Raw genomic sequence first — 19,381 nt, 5'->3', positions numbered from 1 at the left:
CAGAAATAGGTATTTGAGATATGACAGGTTAGTGAACAGGTGTTTCTTATGATTAATGTATTAGAAATCAACTTAGTTCAACTTAATTCAAGAAAAAAAATATTTTGAAAAGATTTCTAGAGAAGTCTCACTTGGTATACTTGAACTTTCATATTCAACTTGACAGAATCCTCATTTTCTCTCCCATCTAAGACATTTTTCAAAAGTCCAGGTTTTCTAAAAAGTGCACGGCAATTCCAACGATGCTGCTTGCAAAAAGAACGTGGGATGCAATTGCTTTGTTGTGCAGTGAACACCCTAGGACCCAATAGAAGGGGGAGAACAGAAACAAAACAATACAAAACAAAACAAAAAAGGAAGAAATAGAAAAAAAATCCACGTACTTTGTTCAAAATACAATACAAATGCCTGGGTTTTCCCATATAGCATTGTCATAAAAATGAATGAGTTAAGTTATTTCAGACAGACAAAAAGAGGAGGAAACAAATTTTGGGGATGGTCTTCTACAATGATAGATATGAACTGAATTAATAGTGCTACATGAATTTGGACTAGTTTCATGGGCTAAGAGAATCTAAGAAAGCCTGTTTGCCCTATTCCAACATCTCTCCCAACCCTTTCTAATGCCATGAATCCAAGGAATCCAAGGGCCAAAGATATGAGTGAATTCAATGGACAGGTGAGGAAGACAGAAAGGGGAGTCAATCAATAATTATTTCAAAGATACAATATCAGATACAATACCTTAACAGTAAGAGAAGGTAGCCTTGGCTGAGGCTTGTCTAGTTAGATTCAGAAAAGGGCAGATCTCATAAGTTGATTCAATCTATCTCTAAATCATAAGATTGGCTCCTCATCTTTGAGAAATTATCTATTAGCTTTGAGAATTTCCATGGAGAAATTCATTTTGGGGTGAACAGACATACCACGTGGAAAAATACTGGTTTAAAATATAAATTTGGACCCGTTAACTCAACATTTTTAATGTTGAGACATGACATAATGGTTCTATTAAATTAAAAGTTGAAAATAATTTCTTCTTTTGTGAATTTCAAGGTCTTACCAGCAAGTAATGAATACCCTACCTAACATTGGTGGTGCTGGTGGTTGTCAGTTGCTGCTGCTGCTACTGCTGTTTTTAAACAAAAGACTCAATGGACATGGGATCCCTTCACCATACTCTTAACTTCTGGTCTAGAAATTAATTATGTTATGTTAAACAACATTCATGTTTGTGATACATTATTATCATGAACTGTCCAAGGGTTCTTAAATTTTATTATGTCATGGATCCTTTTGACAGTCTGGTATTGGGCACCATCTCAGAATTATATTTCGAGTAAAAGTAAAGTCCATAGGATTGCAAAGGAAACTATGAAATACATGGAGTGGGGCAGAGCCAAGATGGAGTAACAGCATGGACTTGCTAGCACTTTCCCCCCAAACCGAGCCAAATACCTGTAAAAAAATGACTCTGAACAAATTCTGGAGATGCAGATCCCACAGAATGATGGAGTGAAGTAAATCTCTAGACCAAGAGAACCTGGAAGGTCACCAGGAAGTGTCTATAGCACTGCACTAGGAGCAGAGCACAGTTCAGTATGGGCCATGCTGGCACAGATGGGACCTGAGCAGGCCTTGGGGGGGACTGAATCTTGAGCACCTGTGGTGGTTTCCAAACTTCAAGACGCCAAAACAGAGGACAAATTAGAAGGTCAGTGGAAACCTGTGGGACGTGTGTGAGATAGTAGAGGGGTCGGTCCCCAGCCCCAAGCAGTGGAGAGGGTGGAGGAGCCTGTGGCAGCAGCAGCAGGGATAGGAGCAGTGGAAGTGACTGTTTCCAAAGCTCTAGGCCCACAGATTCTGGGGGGATCAAGTGGCTGATAGTACACCCCCCACCCTCACTGGAAGCAGAGAGCTACCTTCACAAAGAGCTCAAAAGTCAAGTAAATAACTGGGGAAATGCTCAAAAGCCAGAAAAATAATCAGACTATAGAATCTTATTTTGGTGACAAAGAAGACCAAAGTATATAAACAGAGGAAGACAATAAAGTCAAAGCTCCTCCATTCAAAGCCTCCAAGAAAAATATGAATTGGTCTCAGGCCATGGATGAGCTCAAAAAAGATTTTGAAAACCAAGTAAGAGAAGTACAGCAAAAATTGGGAAGAAAAATGAGAGTGATGCAACCAAATCATGAAAAATGAGTCAACTGCTTGCTAAAAGAAACCCAAAAAATTCTGAAGAAAATGACACTTTAAAAAATAGACTAACTCAAATGATAAAAGAGATCCAGAAAGCCAATGAGGAGAGGAATGCCCTAAAAAGCAGAACTGACCAGATGGGAAAGGAGGTGCAAAAGCTCACTGAAGAAAATAATTCCTTAAAGATTAGAATGGAGCAGATGAAAGCTAATGACTTTATGAAAAATCAAGAAATTATAAAAGAAAATCAAAGGAACGAAAAAGTAACAGACAATGTGAAATATCTCTTTGGAAAAACAACTGACCTGGAAAATAGATCCAGAAGAGACAATTTAAAAATTATGGGACTACTTGAAAGCCATGATCTTTAAAAAAATTCCTAGACATCATCTTTCAAGAAATTATCAAGGAAAACTGCCCTGATATTGTAGAGCCAGAGGGTAAAATAGATATTGAAAGAATCTACTGATCACCTCCTGAAAGAGATCCCAAAAGAAAAACTCCTAGGAATATTATAGCGAAATTCCAGATCTCCCATGTCAAGGAGAAAATATTGTAAGAAGAAAGAAACTATTCAAATATTGTGGAAATACAATCAAGATAACTCAAGACCTAGCAGCTTCCACATTAAGGGACTGCAGGGCTTGGAATATGATATTCCAGAGATCAAAGGAGGTAGAATTAAAACCAAGAATCACCTACTCAGCAAAAATGAGTATAATACTTCAAGGGAAAAAAGATCATCCAGTGAAATAGAGGACTTTCGAGCATTCTTGTTGAAAAGACCAGAGTTGAATAGAAAATTTGACTTTCAAACACAAGAATCAAGAGAAGCATGGAAAGGTAAACAGGAAAAAGAAATCATAAGGGACTTACTAAAGTTGAACTGTTTACATTTCTACATGGAAAGTATTTGTAACTCTTGAGACTTTTCTCAATATTAGGGTAGTTGGAGGGATTACATACATATATACAGTGGACACAGGGTGAGTTGAATAGGCAAGGATGATGTCTAAAAAATAAAATTAAGGGGTAAGGGATGAATATATTGGGAGCAAAAAAGGAGAAATAGAATGGGACAAATTATCTTACATAAAAGAGGCAAGAAAAGGCTTTATCAATGGAAGGGAAGAGGGAGGAGGTGAGAGGGAAAGAGTGAACCTTACTCTCATTGCTTTTGGCTTAAAGAGGGAATAATATACACACTCAGTTTGGTATGAAAATCTATCTTACACTACAGGGAAGTAGGGGGGAAGGGGACTAACTAGGTTAGGGGGTTTCAGGGAATAATAGAAGGGAGGGCAAATGGGAGGAGGAGGTAATTTGAAGTAAATACTTTTGAGGAGGGATAGGGTCAAAAGAGAATAGAATAAATGGGGGGGCAGGATAGGATGGAGGAAATATAGTCTTTCATGATATGACTGTTATTGAAGTGTTTTGCATAACTATACATGTATAACAACCTATATTGAAATGCTTGGGGATGGGTGGGGAAGGAAGAAGGGAGAGTAGTTGAAACTCAAAGTTTTTAAAGTTTTTAAAACTTTTAAAAGTTTAAAAACGAATGTTAAAAATTGTTTTTACATGCAACTGAGAAATAAGATATACAGGCAATGGGATATAGATATCTATCCTATTCTACATGAAAATAGAAGGGATAGGCATAAGAAAAGGGAGGGGTGTGATAGAAGGGAGGGCAGATTGGGGGAAGGGGTAATCAGAACACAGGATTTCTTTGGGTGGGCAGAGGGGAGAGATGGGAAGAAAATATATAACTCAAAATCTTGTGGAAGTGTCTGTTGAAACCTAAAATATACAAGTAAATTTAAAAAAAAGAAAATTGACGTATGTAGACAAAATTGTATTGATATCTCTTTTCTTTTACTATTTTCAATTGACAAGAATCTTTTTCTCTCCTTCCTATATTTCCCTTCTTAAAAAAGAAAAAGGAAACAAGGAAGGAAGGAAGGAACGAAGGAAGGAAGGAAGGAAGGAAGGAAGGAATCATAAATCTATCATAAATATCTATAATCAGGCAAAATAAATTCTTACATTGATCATATTTTAAGAAGTGCCTCATTCTGCAACTTCAGTCCTGTCCTAGACATGCTGTAATTGAGATGTCTATAAGACATTCAGTTTCAGATGTCTAAGAGGGCCTTGATGGTACATAACTAGCTCAGAAGACAAACTAAGTTTTGAATAAATGCGTATTTCTTTAAAAAAGAAAAAAATAATAATCTCCCAATGTCTTGGATCTTTTCTTTGTTTAAAAAGAAGAGCAACTGATAACAGACTAGATTTCCATTCTTTGCTTGTATGATTTAAAAATTTCCAGAGTCCCTCCCCTCCCTCTCCTGGAGCCCACCCAAACAGAAGAACAATGGTGGTCTGGCTCCAGTGCTAGCCTCCCAGGAGTCACCACCAATCTGGCACACCTTTTCTCTTCCTAAGCCCTCCCCTTGCCTGGGGCTCTACCATGATCAAAGCTATGATCTTCATCTTCAATAACCAAGAGAAACTCCAACTCTCCAAGTTTTACCAACCCTATAGTGAAGATTGTGTTCAGTCATTTACAATCATGTTCAACTCTTCATGACCCCAGTTGAGGTTTTCTTGGCATAGATACTGGAATGATTTGCCTTCTCCAGCTCATTTTTACAGATGGGGAAACTGAGGCAGGGTGAAGTGACTTGTCCAGGGTCACACAGCTAACAAGTATCTGAAGCCAGATTTGAAATTGGGAAAAGAAGTCTTCATGACTCTAGGCCCAGCACTCTGTGCCATCTAGTATATGAAGATACATAGCAACAAATCATCAGAAAAACCTTGGTGTCTAAATGAGATCAAAATATGTGTAACTTCCTAGAAGGAGGCTTGCTAATAGGTGGCTCTGACAGAAAACTGATTTAAAGGCATTATATGTCACATTCTATTTTGTCTTCCTTGTGGATTCTTCACAAAGTGAACCTGGCATTTTAGACCTAATACAAGTATTCATGGAGACTCTAGACAAGTGTTTTGAAAATGTCTATGAACTGGATTTAATTTTCCATGTAGATAAGATCTTCAATATTCTGGCAGAAATGGTAATAAGGGTAATGGTTTTGGAGACCCACATGAATGAAATTGCTACTCAAATTAATGTGTAAAATAAGCTGGAGAAATCTGAGTCTGGCTTAGCAGGAGCTTCAGTCCTTGAAGTATCTATTGTAAGGAATATGTATCTTCTTGAGATCACAAGAAATAATAATATCGGTGACGTTAGCATAAAAGTGTCAAACCTGCCCACTTTTAAAAAAAAAGGCTACTCCCAGGTAAAATCTGAGAGGAGAAAAATTATCTAGGTTTACCATTCAATTGTTTACAAAAAAAAGAGAGAGTCAACTTTTACTGTTGGGTTGATTTAAGAAAAGATATTGTATAGAATTGTGCAATGAAGGAAAGGATTATTTCTCTCTCATTGTAATAACTAATTATTGATTTTTCCCTTCTTCTACTTCCTCATACAGAAATTAACCAGGTTAAGAAATCTTTCCCAAAGACTTACCCAGCCAGGATGGCTGAGAGCTAATCAAAGAGAGTAAAAGAAATTCTAAGTTTAGGCTACTGTGTTTTGCTCAGACAGGTCTGGGAAAATGTGAATCCTCCCTTTTGTCTGACAGGTGATATGGAAATTGATTTGGGTGATCCAAGGTGCATACCCTCAAGAACCTCACTGGAATATAGCCCAGCAGCCTCTCATCTTAATATTCATTTTCTCATTAATTGTTAACCAATCAGAGTTGATTGCCACCCTCAGGAACACCTACTCTTCTGAAAGCATATAAACTGTGAGCTGACAATCATGAGGAATCTTTGGCGTTCGAGAAGACCTCTGATCTCCTTTTATTAATAAACTTGCAGGCATTAATAATAAATTAATTGCCAGAACCTATGTTCCTCAAACTTTTGAAACACCACAGTATAAAAATCAGTTTATTAAGGTAAATATTGTTTTTTTCTTGCTCAGTGATTTTTAAGACAATGGGTAGTTCTGTGGAATTTTTTTTCCCTAAATTACATTCCTATGACCTCATAAGATACATCATCTTGGTTACAACAGTATTTTGAAAATGTATTTAAGGTATTCCTTTATTATGTACAACCCAAAATATTGGGACGTTTTGTATATTTCATGGAATTCTATGAGTACAACATTCCTTAACTCTTCCTGCCATTTGGCATGATTATTTAAAAACTACATCTATGTTGCATAAAAATATTCAGTTTATTTTTAGAAGAAAAAAAACCCTGGAAATTAACTGGAAAAAATGAAATAAAAATTCCCAGGGAAGAACTTGGTTTTTCCCTTTGTGTTCAATAACAGACACAGGAAAATCTGATGAAGGCCTCAGGTCATGTTGAGACCTAGGCCATGCTCTAGGCCAAGCTGAGACATGAGCTTTATTTGAACTACTTGAAAGAAAGGTGATGTATTGATTCAAGTTACTGTTGTTGCGTTCCTGGGTACGATCTTTCCTTGTGTAGGTTTCCTATTCTTCCCTCAGGCATATGGTTTTTTTGGCCATTGCTGGGTAGAATGAGCAAACAGCGCCCTGGGCTGGTGTCTGCCTGCATCCTTCATTGAATTCAGCCCATTACTGATGCTTCCCTCTAGGGTACCAGTAGTTTTTAGTTAGTGTTGTGATGTTCATTTCAAGTCAGTACAAAGACACCCCAAAGCTCAAACACCACCCCCTCCCCCAGAAGGCAGATTCAGTTGAGATCACAGAATCATGGAATCAAAGCAAATTAAAGCTAGAAGGGACCTTAGGCATCAACTGATTCAATGCTCTCAGTTCATGCAGAAGGAAAATGAGGCCCAGGGATGTGAGGTGACCTGCCCAAGGCCATGTAGTAAATTTATATCAGAGTCAAGTCTAGAAGCATTTCTCTAGACCCTTGGGTTCACTGCCTTTTCTCAGTCCCAATAATTAAATTTACCGTTTTAGGCATATGGGAAAGGATTTTAAGTGTAGTCAAACAGTGATGCTTTTATGTTGTGTTGTCTTTCTATAAAAAATAAAAGTAAAGAAGAAAGATCATACTGGGCCCTTACAATGACAATCTGATGCAAAGTCATATCCTTTTCTAAGCAACAGAATGAGCCAGCCGACAAGCTACCTGTCCTGGTGATGATTGCCTCTGATAACACAGGCTAATAAAGGGGATCAATAAGCAGATGGTGATTTTCCCAGTAGCCATCATGTTAATGAGAGGCAGCTTTTGATGTAGCTCTGAAAATGGATCTAGCAGACAGTGCTGCTAGAAAATAAATTGCCACAGGGTTGCTGTTCCTTAATGGACTGGCCCAATACTGTGATCAATTTTGGAACCTCACTTGCATCTTCTTTCTCCCTACCATTCCCCTCACCTCAACCTAGAGCTCAGGTCCACATAGGAATGAATTTGTTCTCTATTTTAAGTAAACAAATAAGATTAAAATCAAATTTCAAATCCCCTCCCCTCCAATAGATACCATATTAGCACAATGTCTTAGTTTAGAGAAACATAGTAGGCTCATTTCCCCCAGGAAAATATACGGAGATCCTCATGTTCTGGTGAAAACCTTCTCTTTGTTTCTCCTTATTTCTACTATAAAGGACATTTTTGGTTCTTGTGATAAATAGATAATAAACTAGACTTGAAATCAAGAAGACTGAATTTAGCTGTAGGATTCTGGACAGGTCACTTAACCTTTCTTTGTCCCAATTTCCTCATTTGTAGAATAAAGGGCTTAGACTTAATAATCTAAAGATTCTTTTCAATCATAAATCTAGGATCCTAATGAATTTTTCCCTTGATTAATAAGATTGTAAAATTTTGGAGTTTCAAAGTATCTTGAAAATCATTTAGTTCAGCTCTCTCATTCCTACAAATGGCAATATCAAAGCCCAGACAGGAGGAATAACTTGCCTAAGGTCCCAAACATCACTGGCAGAAGCAGGAACCCAGGATGTTCAATTCTAGTAAGCTTAGGTCTCCATCTACTACATTATTCCCATTTTCCAATTTGTGACTCACACACTTAACCAGCCCTAGGTTGGTTTCAGGTGTGTCCAGAGACTACCTCAGACTTTAATATTCCATAGGTAATGAGATTAAATGCAGTTTGTGCTTATTATAGAGATGGAGTTCATCTGGTCCAACCCCTAATTCTGGAAGAGAAAGGTTAAGGTTACAAAATGAGCTGGGACTAGAAACCAAGATTCTAGACACTTGGTCAAGTGCCTTTTCCATAATACTATACCTTACTCTAAGGTATAGTATTACTCTTACTCTCTTCCTAGCTACTAAGGTTTATTGGGAAACTGTAAGTATGTTAAATGAACATCTAGAAAAGGAAGCAGTGAACACAAAGACTCATCGTGGCTCCATCAAGAATAGGTCATGCTGGACTAATGTTGTTTCCATTTTTGACAGGGTTACTAAACTTGTATAGTTGGCCTAGATTTTTGCAAAACATTAGATAAATGACGTTATGAAATTCTTCTATTTAAAAAAAGGGAGAGATGTAGACTAGATGATAGTCAAATTAAATGGATTCAAAACTAGTCCAGTGGCCAGACTCAAAGAGTGCCCTACTATCAGTTTGGCAGGAATTCTCTAGTGACATGCCCCAGGGGTCTTTGCTTGGTCTTGTGATCATTAACATTTTATCAATGACTTGGACAAAAGCATAGATGACATTTGCATCAAACTAAAGACAACAAAGTTGGGAGGGACATCTAATACAATGTATGACAGTCAGGTTCCTTGGAAGGAAAGCCATAGCAAATCTGGAGAGCATCCTAAAAAGCAGAGATATCACCTTGCTGACAAAGTCTGTATAATCATAGCTATGGTTCTTCAAGTAGCAATGTTATGTTTGAAAGTTGGACTACAAGGAAAGACGAGCTCTGCAGGATTGATACTTTTGAATTGTGGTTCCAGAGAAGGCTTTTGAAAGGCCTTTGGACAGGAAGGAGATCAAATCAGTCAATACTTAAAGAAATTAATTCAGTCTTTTCACTGGCAGGTCAAATAATGAAACTGAAGCTAATATTTCTACCACATAAAGACAAGACAGGACTCAATGGAAAAGACCCTGATGTTGGGAAAGATTGAAGGCAAAAGGAAAAGGGGACAGCAGAGGATGAAACGAATGGATATGTCATGAAACAATGAAAATGAACTTGGACAGACCTCAAGAAATAGTGGCTAGTAAAAGGGGAAGTTATGCTATGATCCATGGAGTCACAAAGAGTTGGACACAACTGAATAACAACTACCAGTTCCAAAAAGATTTTGATAGGCTGGAAGAATGGACTGAATCTAATGAGATAAAATTTAACAGGAATATAGGTAGTCTTATACTTCAGTTTAAAATTTTTACTTCATACAAACAAGATGGAGAAGGCATGGTTAGGCAGCACTCTGAAGAAAGATCAGTGAGCTACAAACTCACTGAGTCAATAATAAAATATGGTGGCTGGCAAACTTGAGCTTGCATTAAGAGAGATCCAGCTGCCAGGAGTAAGAAAGTTACTCTCTCTGTAATCCATCTGGTCAGATCCCATCTAAAACTCATTCTTAGTTATGGGTTCCACAGGACATAGATAAACTAAAGAGTGTGCAGAGGGAGGCAACCAGAATGGTAAAGGGATTTTTAACCCATGTTATATGAAGTATGATATATATGTCATATGATTAGCCTCATAGAAAAGATAGAGCAGATATGATTTTGCAAATACTTGAAAGGCTTTTGCTTGGGAAAAGGATTAGACTCATTCCACTTGGCCCAAGAAAACAGAACTGGGAGTAAGGAGTGGTAGTTTCAAAGAGATACATTTGGGCTCGTGGTAAGCAAAACATTCTGATAAGTAGATCTGTCTCAAAGTGGGATGGGATGCCTCAGGAAGTTAAGGGTTCCCCTCATTGGAAGTTTTCAAGCTGGATAAACCAGTTGTTGGGCATGTTGTAGTGAGAACTGGACTAGGATCAGCTGAGATCCCTTCTAATTCTACAGTTTTATAATTCTGGAAGGAGAGACTGGAAAGATCTACAATTAAACTCCCCCAAAAGGACAAAAATGTGATAGAATATTAGTATTCCAATATTGACAATACAGTCAAATTTCAACTGTCCACATTGACAAAGGAAAGTATAATCCAAAACACATTTACTACAACTTTGAAATACAGCCAGAGAAACTGAAGCCCATCTCCACAAACTTAAACACATGTACTCCTAGCTTTTTGCCTGATTATGTGACATCCCAGCTAAACACCAACTCTGGCTGTCTGAGACTAAGCATGGATTGGGAAAGAGGCTGTAGATTAGCCACAGACTGAATGCATGAAAACTGATTGTTAAAAGATTTTTTAAATTCAAATTCAATGACTTTCCTTTCAAGAGCTCAGAGCAATTTCACATAGACAATCTAATGCCTCCATCCCCAGAATATCCAATCTTTATGTTGGAAAATTAAGGCCTAGAAAGGTTAAGCAAATTCCATAATGTTCATATTCAATGTTGAAGTAGGGGCCTCGAGTGATGACTTCAAAGACGGTATATTTCCCACAAAGATGAGCTACCTCTGCAGGTAAATCTAAACAGTTAGTATTTGTGTCACCAAGGGGCCATCAAGGAAAATTAAAGATCTCTGACTGCATGTGGATTCTGAAACGTGAAAACAAAGGACCAAAACATAGAAGTCAGGCAACCAAAATAAATTCTGCCTTAGATTATCACCATGGGACAAAATTTCCAACAGCTTAAAAAGACAGCCTCATAGAAACTGTTTTGTTTTGTTTTTTAAGACAAAGAGGCAACTCACTTTTGGCAGGGAATACTTAGGCAGTTTGATCTGGGCAAAGGGCTCTCTTCTGTAGGACACATAGTAGCTGGCTCTTCCACCTGAAGTCACCTAGAGGAGAAAGCAAGATAAGATATTCAATCAAGTATCGAATATTAAGTGCTTACTGCTTCTTGGGCACCATGCTAGGTGTGAAAGAATACAAAAATAGAAATGAAATGATCGCTGCCTTCAGAGAACTCAGAGAATTCCACTGGGGGAAAGAACACATCCATCTGCAAGTACAGATAAAATATATCCAGAATCACAAAATCTGAGAACAGGAAAAGACCATCTAGTCTAAACCATGAATACATGGAACCTCCAGTAGAATAATATATCCAACAAATAGTCATCTGGTCTCTGTAAGAAGACCTCCAAGGAGAGGGATCTGACTACATGGCCCATCCCACTTTTGGACAGTTCTAATTCTTAGGAATGTTTTCCTGAGGTCAAGATTAAATTTGCCCCTTTGGACCTTCCACCCATTGTTCTTGGATGGACAGATTTGTTCTGTGACAAGAACAGATCTTTTCTCTCCTACACATCACATCTCTTCAAATATTTGAAGACAATTATCATTCTCCTTCCCCTTCTCTGCCAGTCCTGTCTTCTTGGGGCTAAACATCCCCAATTCCTTACACTAGCTCATATATGACAGAGTATGAAGGTCCCTCAGCTATCCTAATTAATCACTTTGAACACCCTCTAGCTTATCAATACTTTTTCTCTGAACCTAATAACGAGAACTGAACCCAATGTTCTACAGTTAGTTACCCTTCCACATCACAACTTCCCCTCTCAAAGTTTCAATATATCTCAGATTGACATAAGAAATGAAATGGGAATGTTGGAGGAGTTTTGTAGAAGCCATGAAAGACATGCAAAGGGCAGTAGATGGCACAGAAAAAAAGTTTAGAAACTCAGAAATGCATTAATATATATGTACAGTATTGTATGATATCAATACATTTTGTCCTTTAATATCATAATAATTTAGACTTCTTTACTGCTACAAAGGGAGAGTCAAAACTTTTATGTGAATTTTCCAGATCATGGGGGTGTCACACGTAGCCCCTATGATGTGGAAGAGATAAATGTAAATGATAACTTACTAGAGCATAGCATGGTGTGACTCTGACCTTCCTGGTCCTAGAAGTTTTGCTTTCTTAACACAGCCCGAGATGACATTAGATAATTTTGGCTATCATATCATACTTTTGATGCATATTGAGCTTGCAGTCCGCTAAAATCCTCAGATCTTTTTCAAGACAAATTGCAATCCAGCCAAACCTTCCCCATATTATATTTAAAAACTTTAATTTTTGCACTGACTCCACATTTATTTCTATTTAATTTTACCTTGTTAGATTCAGTTCAATGCCCTAAGCCTGGCAAGATCTTTTTTGATCTTGATTCTTTTGTCTGGTGTGTTAGCCACCCTTACTAGCTTTGTATCAGCTGTACATTTGACAAGTATGCCATCTATGTCCCATCTAACTCATTGATAAAAATGTGAAATAACCCAGTTCTAAGCACAAAGCCCCAGGGCATCCCTAGGAGTTCTTCTGTCATATTGACATTGAGCCTCTAACATCTCTTCAAATCTGACCCTCCAACGAGTTCTCAGATCAGCCTAATTATAGCCTCACTTCACCCACAGCTCCTCATCTATTCCACAAGAAGGGTGTGATATACTTTATCAGATGCTTTGCTAATATCTAGGTAAACTATATCCAGAGAACTTCCTTCATCTACTAGTTTCGTAATCCAGTCAACAAAGGACATGAGATTAACCTAGGTTGGCTCATTCTTGATGAATCCACACCGGTTCTTTATTACTCACTGCTTCCGTTACTATACCTACCTTCCTTTCCTTACCTTCCTTCTCTTTAATGATCCATTATAGATAGGAATGGAAGTAAAACTCACTCAGCTACAGTTTGAAGACTCTGTTCTATTCCTCTTTTAGAAATTAGGGTCAGTTGTCCCTCTCCAATCTGTAATCTCTCTTCCACAATCCAAAGTCTTTCAAATATTATTGGCAGATGCTCTGTAATCACATTGGTCAGTTCTTTCAGTAACAGAAAATATAGTTTATCTGAGCCAGGATAACTATGCACTTACTATTTTGTTTCTTATCTTGGGTATCATCTCCCTCTAATTATTGGGTCACTTCCAGCAAAAACAAGCACACTCAGAACTGAGCTGCTCTGCTTTCTCTCTCTTGTCAATTCAAGACATCTTTTCACAGAAGAAAAGAGCTGTAAGGGAACTTAGAAACCATCTAGTCTAATTCCTTCCTTTTACACATATGTAAAATGGGACCTGGAAGTTAAGAGGCAGCTTAAGATGCTCTTGGCAAAGATGCTCTTTTTTCTCCTCTGTCCTTGGTCCTTGAAACCTCTCACAGCTATGGAGGGTTGTAACTCCTCACAATCAACCAGGTGTAGAATTGTGACTTCATTTTGGGAAATAGGTTTTGTTGGCTCTTTGAGTACATCATCAAGACATTCAGAGGAAGGACATCTGCACACTGGCCTACATACACTCCCTCTCATTCTTTGGTCTTTGAAATGTGTGTTACCCTTTTGATTGAGGGGTCACACTGTCGTTAGAAGAAGCAAATCCTTGTAAATGATATTATTTATATGTTCTGGCAATTCCAAGCAGACTCTCTGAGGGTACTAATTACTCTGAACTTAAATTACTCTGATTTGTGCAAAATGAGTCTATTTGCTATTTTCAGATGAAAGCATAAGCAATTATTTACAAAAAATAAAAAGGCAGTTGCGTGATGAAATTGTCTGCTCAATTATGGGAAGATATCCAACAGTGCTAAAGGAGAATCATTATTCCATCTATGGTATCGACCCATCGATCAGTCTCATCTTTATTGAACTTCTTCTATGTGGCCCACATGGTGGGACATACAAAAATTTATGAGATATGCTCCCTTATTAGGCCATAGTTTGTACTGCTCTTATTTGAGGATGTTTATTATCTCCCTTAAAAATCTTTGAGTGCCTCAAAAGAGAGAATACGTATTATTTATCTTATATCATCAACAAGTACTAAGTATGGCAGATATTTAATAAATGTCTGTTGAATTTGAATTCCCTGTCATTCATCCACATAAGAACCCAACAGCAAAGTGAGAAAAGTAATTGTTGATCACCATAAGTAAAAGCTGAGTTCTTTACGATAAGGACTTGCTCTGAACCAAGAATTGTCAGATAGGAGGGTGGCCCTCTCCTACCTACTGGCTGGAGGTGACAAACTTCAGAACCCAATATCTGAACAAATCAAAGAGGAGAGGTCTTTGCCACTCTTAGTTGGAGTCACAGTCCTTGCTGAAAGAGCCCATTAGCAATCCTGCTGAAGGGAGAATTGTAGACCTCCAAGCTGAAGAGAGTGCAGTAACACATAGTGGTGGTGAAGACTGCAGCTGCCCATAAGGGAGCCAGTCCAGGGAGTATAGCAGATTGATCCAGCCAGCAGATACATCATGACCTATGGAAAGCCAGTGACCAAGTAGTCTGCTTGGCTTGCTTTGTAACAGTAGCCCAGTGGTCAAGCAACTTGATATTTCTCCCAGTGAAGAACTGAGGATTTATCTGTTGAGCTGAGACATTGTGTACTAGAAAGAGCCAGTTTAGCTGAGGAGCTGTGGAAAAAACTTATCCATCACTGATGCCACACCCTGAAGTGAGCTTCATGAGAAACCTCTAGAGAAAGGACATTGAAGTTCCATGGTACTGGAGTTGTGAGTTGCTTTAGACATGTGTACTCCCTACACATGTGTGTCCCCACCACTGTACTGAAAGTTTATGCCCATTCTTTCCTTCATGGACTCTACGTATATTTGTGAGAGAGGACTTCCCAGGTTTATAGGGCAATATTTTGTAATTATTGTTCGTATTATGACATTTCTGTAAATACCTTTTCCAAAAAGGTAACTGAATTGACTGGCTGATTGTTAAGGGGATGAACATCGGAGGCTCACATATGAGGAGGATAACAGCCAACAAGGTTGCCCCCATAACTTTCTGGCTACTACCTGCCCTGCATCAGTGTGGTTTGGGAGAGGAAACCCAGAGGGGTTGTTAAACATTATTTTTTTTCACTCATGGTAAAAACAATTTAGAGAGGGATGGACAGAGGAAAGCCCAAATGAAGGTGAAGTCTCATTGGGAACAGAAGTGATCTTTTCCCCAGTATATCTGGCTTCTTCCCAATAGAGATCATTGTAAAGGAAGGGAGGCTTTTTGATAGGGATATAAATATGATAGGACCCTGGGGATACTAGACATAAACTAGACGAGGGTATGAGGATGCAACTGAAGGCCAGTAAAAGAGATGTGGGGGCAGTTTTCTCCCAACTCCCCTCTCCTCAAGGAGAAGCATGCCCTCTCCAGAGAAATAGCCTCTGGAAATAAGCACCTTGAGTAAAATCCTTGTCTGCTGTCCTGCCCTAGTTAAGGTTCTGAATATATACTAAGCTCCAGTAAGCAGTACAGAGAGCATGTCCTTAGGAGTTCAGGGGAAGGAGAGGACAGATGCTGGGATGCTCCAACATCAGCTTTGCTTCTTTTGCTCCTTTGGGTTTTTCTAATGCTTATGTGCCTTCAATTGGCACTTAACAAAAATGGCCTTGTATTGTTAATTAATACTTTCATGTGTAACTCCTATTTTCCCATTTCTACAAGCAGCTCTGGGAGACCAAGGACCACATCTCTTACATTTCTCTCTCCCCCAGTAAACCCATCTCAAGGCAAAGACGAAAATAAATTGCTCAATAAATATTGGTTGATTGGTAGTGTGATTTCATACGACTTTGACAAGTCTTGGGAGATGTCTGTGATATTTGAGCTTTATAATCCTAGAGGGTTGTGTCCAAGGTCAAGTTGGTTTTCATTTAAATGCGGGCTGATAATTCTTCTACCTACAGAATACACTCATTTCCTAAGTCATTATTTCTCCCACCTAAAATAAAAGCTCATTTTTTTCGGGGGTCACCCCAGAGGGGGAAAATGTGGAGGGAATTGGAAAAGTATTTATCCATGGATCTGAACCAACTCCCTGAGGGCAAAGAATTGAAATGTCCCCCAGACCGTCTTTCATGCCACAATTACTAAATCCACATTAAATACTCCAAATTCTTTCTCTCACAGGTATATATGACCATAGAATAGCAGTCCTACCACTCTCCAGAAATTTTGATCGAGTCCCCTTTGACATAATTGTTAAATTTCCTACCCACCTGCCTTGATCCAAGGAAATTGCAATTTATTTACTGGAACAAGATTTGAAGATAGAGTAACAAAGGAAGAAATCCAAGTTATTTACAAACTACAAAAAAAAAAAAAAGATGAAATAAGACATAAAAATAAGACAATGGAACTGTCCATTGCTATGAACTAAATTAAGATAAGGTCCTCAAAAGATTCCCAAGACACTTGTCATCTTTCTTTCCAAATGAAAAGATGAATTCTTAAGAAAAAGGGAGAAGAGACCTACTCTAAGGATGGAGCCTCTCTCTCTTCATTTGCTGCAGAGCCCCAGGAATGTGGTCCAGCCTTGCAGATGGCCACTCGGCAGTCTATTGTCCTGACTCAGAGGGAAATTAATATTCACAGGAGAAGATAATATGTCACATTCATGGGAAATAGCAGAACAACGATAGCCAAAAGGCTGATTGCATTTAAACACTAGCTCTGGCCCCCATCAAATCTCCCTCTTATTCCTGGAAAGAGGCCAGATTTCCACACTATGCCTGAAACTGGCTCCTGTCCATTGTGCCTGCCAGGAAGATAGAAAGTTTAATATCTCTGTGAAAGAAGTTTAATATCCCTATCAGAAAGGGCTCAGTACTTCTTACCATGAGAAACAGAACTAGAAAACCATCCCCTCAGGGTTGCCTCTCAAACAATGAGGAAAGGAGTAGTCCAGCTTCCTTCTGGAGACTCCACCAGTGACAGTGAGTTGGGTGAATCCCAGGGGGCACTGAAGAGTTAATAATCCTTATCAGCTTCCACCATTATTACATGTGAATTCACTAAGCCTCCTCCTGGCTTCTAAGGAAAACAGTGTCAATAATATATCCTGAAACAGGAGAGAACGGTGCTTGGTTCACTGAATATGAGGACAAGAGGCTGGAAAATGAAAGCATAAGAATTCAAGGAGCTTCTATTGTTACCAAGCTCTGACTAGCACCCCACTGGTTCTCCTATGGCAGTCACAGCATTTTTCTCTTGAAATTAACCATGAATACAAAAGTATGCCAAAGCATTTACTGCATCTTTGGTATTATTGTGCATATCTGGCAACTGCATTAGGAAGGAATAAAGTTTAGAGACTGCTAATCTATTTTGATGAACTTTTCCTTTCCCTAGAAGCAAACTTACTGCCACTGTAAATCCCAAAGATTATTACCACTTTTCCTTGCAGTGACACCTTTTATTTCATGTTTGATGAATGTCATCCAATTATTTGCTCTAGGCTCATCCGTCATGCTCAACACAGAATTAGCTGGGTCTTTTCCTTTGCTAATGACTGGCTCGTTAATCTGATGTTCTGGACTTCCATTTTACAGGTTTAATTGGGCTCCTGGCCAGTGAAAATGATTCCTTTGGACAAATGTATTCGTCATCAAACACATCTATCTCTTATGACTACTTTCCTTTCTTGCTGTTTCCAAATACAACCTGACACATTCTTTACCCCCTCTCCTTCTTATTCTGTCCTAGAGTTGTTTATAGAGAACTGGAAGAATCACTTCCCCAAAGCAGAATTTAAGGTTGTGGAGTCATTTCATTTGAGGATATAAACATCCCAAGCTGTAATTTGGAAACTGAGCCCACCAGAACCATCCTTTAGAGAAAATAACAAATTACATCTAGTGTACCATGCACTCATTAAACATCTACCATAGATGCACAGTTCTGAACTATGCATTAGGGAGACAGACAGAAAAAAATAATTTTTGACCACAAGGAGCTCATATTCTGGTGAGAAGACATAATATGTCTTAACTAACTTAACTATCATACATATGAAGCAGGCTAGGGCAAAGCGATTTGGAATATTTGAGGATGGAAAGAGACCATCACCAACTAGGGTAATAAGGCAAGGTTTGAAAACTAAAGGGCTAACTCTAACTTTTGAGTTTTTCTTGAGTCAAGATGAGTTTCAAACTAAATCTGGGAATTCTATAGTGTTACCTTTCCAACTTCTCAATCTCAAGCTTTGTTGTTTCTCCATTTTGGGAAAATAGAATCTATTCCTGCTAACTTCACGATTCCCAGATAAGACAATCCCTGGCTCCCACTTTATCACCCTATTCCAAGGGGAGGTATATTTCTGTCTTCAAGGCCCGATACTCAAGGCTACATTCCTGAGAAGATGATATTGGGCAGCTGGTGAAATGGATACTTGTCCATGAGGAAATGGAATGAGGAAAGACTCATTTCACACATGATCTGTCTCTGTTTCATAGGAAAAAGAGTCTAAAGCCTTATAGGAGCTGTTCCAAGTGGATGGTTGTGTCCAGTGGATTGTGAATAATTTCTCCAAGCAGAATGAAATGACCTTTTTTGCCGGTATGTAGAAGTGACTTCTCACACAATCTCTGTATTGTTTTTCCTCTTTCATCAAAATGGAAGGGAACGGCAATGCTATTATGTTACACAAGTAATTTTTCCAATTTCTTTGTTCATTAATTCTATTCATATTATTTAGAATGAATTCTGAAGGCCTTAGGTTGCTCCCTCCCTCCACTTTTCCCCCACCTACACAATTTCTTCTATATCTCATTTCTCTTTTAAAGGACAATGAGCTAGTGTCCCAGTCAGCCGGACCAGGTCACAGTGGTCTAAGAATTGTAAACAGGTCCCAAGTACAATGGTAAATTACCACCAGAATGAAGTTGCCACCAAGGTTAGCCCTTGGAACAGCCAATGATAACTTTGATCATTGTCTCCTTTTCTTGGCTAAGATATAATATTGGATGCCTCAAAAGATCTTATTGCATCACATCTTATCAAAGAGTATTATTTCCATCTGGACTGTGAGTGATTTAAAATGCATTTGATAAATGGACTCAAGCTCGTTTGATGTCATGTAAGCTATGTGACATTGATATAATGTATAATCTTATCTTCCCATGTCTTTGAAAAAAACAATCTCTGTATTGTTGGATATTTATCTGAGCCTCTAGTGTAACAGATATTGCTTATAAAATATTTTATTTTGTTCTAGTCCATCAACCTCTAAGTTACTCCACTATAGGATTGAGAAGTT

General features: G+C 38.4%; 1 protein-coding gene and 1 pseudogene across 2 annotated transcripts in view; one reads left to right on the top strand and one right to left on the bottom strand.

Moving 5' to 3' along the window:
- SORCS3 (sortilin related VPS10 domain containing receptor 3) overlaps window positions 1-19,381 on the bottom strand; it is a 676,074-nt gene that overhangs the window by 119,198 nt on the left and 537,495 nt on the right. For both annotated transcript variants that reach the window (XM_072621715.1, XM_072621724.1), the window contains one exon: window positions 11,063-11,152. In XM_072621715.1, coding sequence (XP_072477816.1) covers window positions 11,063-11,152 — 90 coding nt within the window. The remainder of the gene's footprint in view (window positions 1-11,062; window positions 11,153-19,381) is intronic.
- LOC140529179 (AP-3 complex subunit sigma-1 pseudogene) lies at window positions 4,682-5,549 on the top strand (annotated as a pseudogene).

This window comes from Notamacropus eugenii, chromosome 1, assembly GCF_028372415.1.
Source record: "Notamacropus eugenii isolate mMacEug1 chromosome 1, mMacEug1.pri_v2, whole genome shotgun sequence".
In the NCBI taxonomy this organism is placed as follows: domain Eukaryota; kingdom Metazoa; phylum Chordata; class Mammalia; order Diprotodontia; family Macropodidae; genus Notamacropus; species Notamacropus eugenii.
The sequence above is the reverse complement of the archived record's forward strand: the minus strand, read 5'-3'. Positions and strand labels throughout refer to the sequence as shown.